We start from the raw sequence: 8,167 nt of genomic DNA, 5'->3' as shown, positions 1-8,167 counted from the left end.
CTACATTTGTGTCATTAAATTTATTACATAAATGCCAAACATTCAGCAGTACCTGGGGCAGAAGTGAGGATACATGCTTTTACCAAGGAGAGGTGTTTTTGAAGCTGAAAGGCCTGAAGGTAGATAAGACACCGCAGAGTTCAGAAAGAGGTATCTTAAGAGATTGTGAAGGCATTAGAGTCATAAAACACTACAACACAGGAAAATGCCATTCGGCCAGTCTAGTCCGTACTAAAGCATTCATCTTCCGAGTTCCAACTACTTCCACCTGGACCATAGCCCTCCATATCCTTCTCATCTAGTGACCTAAGCAAACTTCTCTTAAAGATTACAATCGTCCCTGCCACTTGCTCTGGCAGCTCGGTGCACACTCTCACCGCCTCTGAATGAAGAAGTTCCCCCTTAGTTTTCTCTTCAAGTGATGAGTAATGATCTGTCACAAATCACTAGATTTTGGAACGGTTCTGGTGGACCAGAAATTTGCAAATGTCACTCCACTCTTTAAGAAGAGAGGGGGCACAAGAAAGAAAATTATTGGACAGTTAGTCTGACCTTAGTGGTCAGGAAGATGTTAGAGTGTACTAAGAGTGTGTTTTTTGGGTACTGTAATTGGGGAAACATGATGAAGTAGGCCAAAGTCAGCCGGATTCTTTCGAGGAAATCTTCACTGACAAATCTCTTGGAATACTTTGCGGAAATAACAGGCAAGATAGATAAAGCAGAGGCAGTGTATGTTGTTTGCTTGGATTTTCACATGATCTTCAACAAGGTACCCCATGCAAGGCTTATTGAGAAAGTAAGGAGGCATGGGATCCAAGGGCACTTTGCTTTGTGCATCCAGAACTGGCTTGCTCACAGAAGACAAAGAGTGGTTGTAGACTCGTCATATTCTGCATGGAGGTCGGTGACCAGTGGTCTGCCTCAGGGATCGGTTCTGGGACCCCTACCCTTCGTGACTTTTATAAATGACCTGGATGAGGAAGTGGAGGTACGAGTTAGTAAATTTGCTGATGACACAAAGGTTGGGTTAGGTTGCAGGGGGATATTGATAGTCTGCAAACCTGGGCTGAGAAGTGGCAAATGGAGTTCAACCCAAAGAAGTGTGATGTGGTTCATTTTCTTCGGTCAAGTATGATAGAATATAGTATTAATGGTAAGCCTCTTGGCAGTGTGGAGGAACAGAGGGACCTTGGGGACGGAGTCCATAGGAGACTCAAAGCTGCTATGTAGGTTGACTCTGTGGTTAAGTAGCCACACTGTGCATTGGCCTTAATCAACCGCAGGCTTGAGTTTAAAAGCCGAGATGTAATGTTGCAGATATATAGGACTTTGGTCAGACCCCACTTGGAGTACTCTGCTCAGTTCTGGTCGCCAAACTACAGGAAGGATGTGGAAGCCATAGAAAGGGTGCTGAGGAGATTTACAAGGATGTTGTCTGGATTGGGGTACATGCCTTTTGAGAATAGGTTGAGTGAACGCAGTCTTTTCTCCTTGGAGTGATGGAGGATCAGAGGTGACCTGATAGAGGTGTTCAAGAAAATGAGAGACATTGATCGTGTGGATAGTTCGAGGCTTTTTCCCAGGGCTGAAATTGCTAGCACGAGAGGGCATAGTTTGAAGATGCTTGGAAGTAGGTACAGAGGAGATGTCAGGGGTAAGTTTTTTACACAGAGAGTGGTGAGTGCTTGGAATGGGCTGCCGGCAATGGTGGTGGAGGTGGACACGACAGGGTCTTTTAAGAGACTCCTGGATAGGTACACGGAGCTGAGAAAAATAGAGAACTGTAGGTAACCCTTGGCATTTCTAGAACAAGGACATGTTCGGCATCGCTTTGTGAGCCAAAGGGCCTGTAACGTGCTGCAGGTTTTCTATGTTTCTAAGGTGCTGCACGTGAGGCTGCTTAACAGGATCACAGCTCATGGAATTACAGGAAAGAAACTTGTACTGACAAGGGAGAAAGAGTCAGAATAATGTGGGCAATTCTGTTTTGCTGTCGGTAACTAATGCTGTTCTGTAGGGGTCAGTATTGAGACCGCATCGTTTCATGTTAAATCTGAATGATATGGATGACGGAATTGTTACCTTGGTGACGAACATTGCAGTTGATACAAGGATAGGTACGGGACAGGTAGTTTAGAGCAAAGCGGGAGTCTGCAGAAGGACTTCGATAGGTCTGGAGAATGCCAGCAAAGTAGCAGTTGAAATACAGTGTATGCAAGTCATGTACATTTGGTAGAAGTAATTGGGCGTAGAAAAATAAATGGGAGAAACCTGAGAAAATTAGAGGTGCATAAGTGCTTGTGAGTCCTTGAGCAAGAGGCCCTAAAGGTTTGCTTGCAGATGGAGTTGATTAAGGATGACAACTGCAATGTTAGCAATATAAGAGCAAGGATGCGATACTATAGCTTTATAACGCATTGGGCAGATCACTGTTGGTGTATTGTGAGCAGATTCTGACCTGTACTTCCGACTTATTATCTGAGCAAAGGATGTGCTCGTATTGGAATGGGTCCAGAGAAGTTTCAAAGAATGATTCCAGGAAGACCAAGAGTGGATGACTTGGATGAGGAAGTACGTGGGAAGGGATTCACTCAGTCATCCACCCTACAGAAATTTATCAATATCCACTGCTGCTGATTTCCACACACAAATAAATCAAAAGGGATATGCCTAATCAAAACGATAATTAATCGATCAATAGCCCCCAAACAACACGGCACAGCCGGACACATAACAGGGGACTTTACATCTCACAACACTGGATTCAGTTACGAAACCGGTGATTAATGTTGTTTTCCCTCTGAAATCATAAGAAACGCACATTAAGGTGCATTTAAATGTGAGTGCATCCCCACAGGTGACGTCACACAGACCCCATCGCGCCTGACGTCAGGCATGGGCTTCCCATACCGGGATCTGCCCTTACGTGCACAGCGTCTTACGTCATCCATGCGCTGGTAAGCTCAGGCTTTATCAGTTTAATAGCTGGGCTAATAATCACGTGACGAACCCTTCCGCACTGCTGTCAACAGAGGATTCAGGGTCTGCGCAATTCCCATTGGTGCAAAGCAATGTCAATCACTTGTTACCACCAAGTCCAGAGGGCCTTACCCCCACTGAGTTCGCCTCCCGCTCCGGCCTCAAACTCCATATCACAGCGGAGTAAATCTCCGTTTTTTGATTTATTTCCATTTTCCTCCAAGGGAAGTTGGGGCATTTGTGAAGCGTCTTCTGCGGCCGGAGTCTGATGTGTCACCGAGAGGTAGGAGGAGACTGCTCGGCCCGTCGGTTTGATGCCAGTTCCCTGGGGAGGGAGAGGAGGGATTTTATTGAAAGGGTGAAGATGATGTGAGAGGGGGCGGACAGGATGTTTGTCCCGGTGGAAATCTGTGGAAAAATCTGAGCCCACGGTGGTGGTGAGCAGAGGGATTCACATTGGGGGGGAAACACCAGCAGACGGTTGACCTGCAAGTGGGGCCAATGACAGGGGTAGGAGGTGAGTGGTTGGGGCAAAACGGGGCTGCGGAAGATGGACATTTTTTGCACAGAGGATTAACAAAGTGGTTAGCGAGTATTTGTTATAGAGAGTGCAATGAAGTTTCAACAGACTGATCCCTGAAATGGTTGGGTCATCATATGAAGGAAGATCAAATGTGATAACCCTTTCATTTAGAGAATCGAGGACTGAGAGGTGAACACATTGAAATGCACATCATTACCGGTTGAACCAGGGATCCCAGTCTCTGAAAAAGGGGGTGGATGCCTATATTTTATAATATAACCCCTATTGTTTTACCTTTACCTCCTCTCCCAGTTTTATGCTTGCCCTGGTCCTTCACACCCCCTTACCTGCTTAAGATTCAGCCCAGTAGCAACAGTCAGCAATTCATTCTTTTTGGCTTTTCCTAATGCCTTAGGGGTTGTTGCTTCCAGAAATTTATAAATGTCCACTGCTGCTGATTTCCACACACAAATAAATCAAAAGGGATTTCCCCAATCAAATCGATAATTCATCGATCAATAGCCCCCAAATTTGTTCATATCCCAGACGCAGGTCCCAAATTTGTTATGAACCAGAATGCTTTAGAAACAAGCCAGCAGCAATAGACTACACCTGGAGTCTGATTTTGATGTTAAATCTGTCTTTATTAGAATCTACTTGTAATATGCAACTTAAACAAGATAAGATGGTAAAGTATGAAAGTTCAGTTCAACTACAGAATAGGCGATAAGAGAGAGAGATTTGTAATCCAGGGTAAATAGCGAGAGAAGGCAAATATGTAGAATTCCTCAGGTTCCATGGTTGTAAAATGAAAGAACAGTCGCTGTAGATTTTATCCGTCATCATTCCAAATCCACATACTGATTATCACCAAAAGTGACTTGTCACGAGGGGTATCGTCTTCAAGTGAACTACCACACCACAGCCAGGCAAGGGTTAACACATAAGTGGTCTCCACAGGATATCCCAAATCAGATCCACTCCTATGGATCAAACAATGTGACAACCACACATTCGATGTACATGAATCGATAATTAACCCACCATTGAGGGCATAGGAAACTTCTAAACAGTGACCCTTGGTCACTAGTTCTCTGGTTTCGATCCTTCCATTTTTCCTCCTTCGTCTCCAACTGACTCTGAGTGTCTGTGTCCTCAGTTAAAACTAAACAAGCTGCGAGCGATGTAAACAAGCTGCAAGTCAGACTGATTCACCTTCTTAATCTCTGTCTCTCTCTCTTAAAATGACAGTCCACAGCAAAGGAAACCCAGGGATTCATAACAACGGCCAGTCCCCACTGTGAACTGACTGGTGTGCTAGTAGTTGTGATGACTGAGTGAATCCTATCCCATAGTCTAAGCAGGTGAACGGCTTTTCCCCAGTGTGAACTCGCTGATGATTCTGTAGGTGGGATGACTGAGTGAATCCCTTCCCACAGACTGAGCAGGTGAATGGCTTCTCCCCAGTATGAACTCGCTGATGACTCAGTAATGTTTATTGACTCAGAGAATCCCTTCCCACAGACTGAGCAGGTGTATGGCTTCTCCCCAGTGTGAACTGACTGGTGTGCCAGTAGTTGGGATGATCGAGTGAAACTCTACCCGCAGTCTGAGCAGGTGAACGGCTTCTTCCCAGTGTGAACTCGCTGATTCTGTAGGTGGGATGACTGAGTGAATCCCCTCCCACAGAGTGAGCAGATTAACGGCTTCTCCCCAGTGTGAACTCGCTGATGTCTCTGTAGGTGGGATGACCGAGTGAATCTCTTCCCACAGACTGAGCAGGTGAACGGCTTCTCTCCAGTGTGAACTCGCTGATGTCTCTGTAGGTGGGATGACCGAGTGAAACTCTTCCCACAGTCTGAGCAGGTGAACGGCTTCTCCCCAGTGTGAACTCGCTGATGACTCTGTAGGCTGGATGAATGAGTGAATCCCTTCCCACAGTCTGAGCAGGTGAACGGCTTCTCCCCAGTGTGAACTCGCTGATGTACCAGTAGGGTGGATGACTGAGTGAATCCCTTCCCACAGACTGAGCAGGTGTATGGCTTCACCCCAGTATGAACTGACTGGTGTGCCAGTAGTTGGGATGACCGAGTGAAACTCTTCCCACAGTCTGAGCAGGTGAACGGCTTCTCCCCAGTGTGAACTTGCTGATGACTGTGTAGGTGGGATGAATCAGTGAATCTCTTCCCACAGACTGAGCAGGTGAATGGCTTCTCCCCAGTGTGAACTCTCTGATGTCTCTGTAGGGTGGATGACTCAGTGAATCCCTTCCCACAGAGTAAGCAGGTGAATGGTTTCTCCCCAGTGTGAAATCGCTGATGTCTCTGTAGGTAGGATGACAGTATGAATCCCTTCCCACATTCTGAGCAGGTGAACAACTTCTCCCCAGTGTGAAGTCTCTGATGTCTCTGCAGGTCAGATGACTGACTGAACCCCTTCCCACAGACTGAGCAGGTGAATGGCCTCTCCCCAGTGTGAACTCGCTGATGATTCTGTAGGTGGGATGAATGAGTGAATCTCTTCCCACAGACTGAACATGTGTATGGCCTCTCCCCAGTGTGAACTCGCTGATGACTCTGTAGGGTGGATGACTCAGTGAATCCCTTCCTACAGACTGAGCAGGTGAAGGGCCTCTCCCCAGTGTGAACTCGCTGATGTCTCAGTAGGTGGGATGACTGAGTGAATCCCTTCCCACAGAGTGAGCAGGTGAATGGCTTCTCCCCAGTATGAACTGACTGGTGTGCCAGTAGTCGGGATGACCGAGTGAAACTCTTCCCACAGTCTGAGCAGGTGAACGACTTCTCCCCAGTGTGAACTCGCTGATGACTCTGTAGGTGGGATGACTGAGTGAATCTCTTCCCACAGACTGAGCAGGTGAATGGCCTCTCCCCAGTGTGAACTCGCTGATGTACCAGTAGGTTGGATGATGCAGTGAATCCCTTCCCGCAGACTGTGCAGGTGAATGGCCGCCCCCTGGTGTGAACACGCTGGTGTGCCATTAGGTCAGATGACCGAGAGAATCCCTTCCCTGAAATTCAGCAGATGACCAGCCTCTGCCCAGTGTGATCTGACTGGTGTGTCCACAGGTGGGATGCCCGACAGAATCCTTTCTCACACACAGAACAGGTGAATGGCCTAGCGCAGTGTGAACTTGCTGACGTACCTTCAATTGTTATAACCGAGTGAATCCATTCCCACTGTCTGAGCAGGTGAAAGGCCTTTCTCCTCTGTAAGATGACGGGCTTGCTAGATGTTCAAATGACCAAGTGAATCCCTCCCCACAGTCTGAGCAGGAAGGATGGTCAATTGAATCCCTTGCTCCACTTCTTAAATATCTAGACAGAGACAACAAAACTGGCGTGTCGTGTTTGAGATTCCTGGAGACAAATTCCTTCTCGTTTTTAACCTGTAAAAGATTTACAAAATCTATCAATGGGTGTAGGACAACATTTCAAATGAGATCACTTGAGTTGCCAAGGTTTGATTTGGTATCACACTGTTACAGTGAGGTTAAACCCAAGTTGGAAGATAAATCATCTCCTGACTGGGCAGAGTGCTGGTATCTGGAATGACCATCAATTCCCATATGCGTTTCAAGTTCCAACTCCTTACAGTGCAGGGTTACAAGCTGCAGCTGGATGCACATCTTGTATGTGAGGGCATCAGGGACACTACAGGTCTCCCCATCTTCCCTCCAATACCCCCTCTAACTTGTAATAACTAGTGTGTACATAAATCTTGCACTGTGTATTTTTTTTACCCAGTGACAAGTTGTGCACAGTGAATTTTTATAGAGAGGTATTCATTTTAACAGCTGGCAAATCACTGTCGATAGGAACATTGATCTCCTCTGGGTTCGATCCAGTTCATCTGCATTCTCACACAACCTATGAAGCTGGCCTGTAATGGGTAATGAAGGATTTTCTCACCAAAGTTTTTACATATTGTCCATGTGTGGTTTGCTTGCTAAGTTACGCTTTAAAAAGTCAGATTTCCAAATATCACTCCACTTCTTCCCACTTGCAAATTCTCCAGCAACTTTTGCAACACCAGAATACACACAAGTATCACCAGTTTCTGTATTCCCCTGAAGCCTCCCTCAATGACTGACAGTGGTGAACTCAGTGATGGCAATGCCAATGAATATGAAGGGAAGGGCAGTAGTCTGTCTCATTAGAGCCTGGCACATTTGGGATGTGAAAGCTGCTTGCTTCCCCTGGCAAAGGTGTTTGATATCATTAAGTACCCAGAGAAAATGGGACAAAACATGTTCTCATGGGTAGAAAAGTCCAGAACAAGAGGAGGTAGAACAAGCAACAGGCACAAAATGCTGGAGGAACTCAGCAGGCCAGGCAGCATCTATGGAAAAGAGTACTAATGCTGAATTCCTCCAGCATTTTGTGAGTGTTGCTTGGATTTCCAGCATCTGCAGATTTTCTGTTGTTAGTGATTGGAGATAGAACAAAGGTGATTTTCTCAACTGGTGATGTAAAAGATTTTGTTCTCTGAGTTCCTAATCCTTGCCTTTATTATAGCCGGAGCTCAGCTCTGTCTGAGAGATCCGTCGGTTCCCATTCACTCAGAAGCCGGAAGCTCCCTTGGGCCCGTGTATGGATCGTGGGGATGAGAGACATGGACAAGAGCAGGACTGTCCCGGGATTGTTG

At 46.4% G+C, this 8,167-nt stretch overlaps 1 protein-coding gene across 1 annotated transcript in view; it reads right to left on the bottom strand.

Moving 5' to 3' along the window:
• Positions 1-4,125: 4,125 nt before the first annotated feature.
• LOC140722642 (uncharacterized) overlaps positions 4,126-8,167 on the bottom strand; it is a 190,577-nt gene continuing 186,535 nt past the window's right edge. The window contains exon 2 of the mRNA XM_073037353.1: positions 4,126-6,908. Within this exon, the coding sequence (XP_072893454.1) occupies positions 5,101-6,501 (1,401 nt within the window). The 5' untranslated portion in view covers positions 6,502-6,908 and the 3' untranslated portion in view covers positions 4,126-5,100. The remainder of the gene's footprint in view (positions 6,909-8,167) is intronic.

This window comes from Hemitrygon akajei, unplaced genomic scaffold, assembly GCF_048418815.1.
Source record: "Hemitrygon akajei unplaced genomic scaffold, sHemAka1.3 Scf000082, whole genome shotgun sequence".
In the NCBI taxonomy this organism is placed as follows: Eukaryota; Metazoa; Chordata; class Chondrichthyes; order Myliobatiformes; family Dasyatidae; genus Hemitrygon; species Hemitrygon akajei.
The sequence above is the reverse complement of the archived record's forward strand: the minus strand, read 5'-3'. Positions and strand labels throughout refer to the sequence as shown.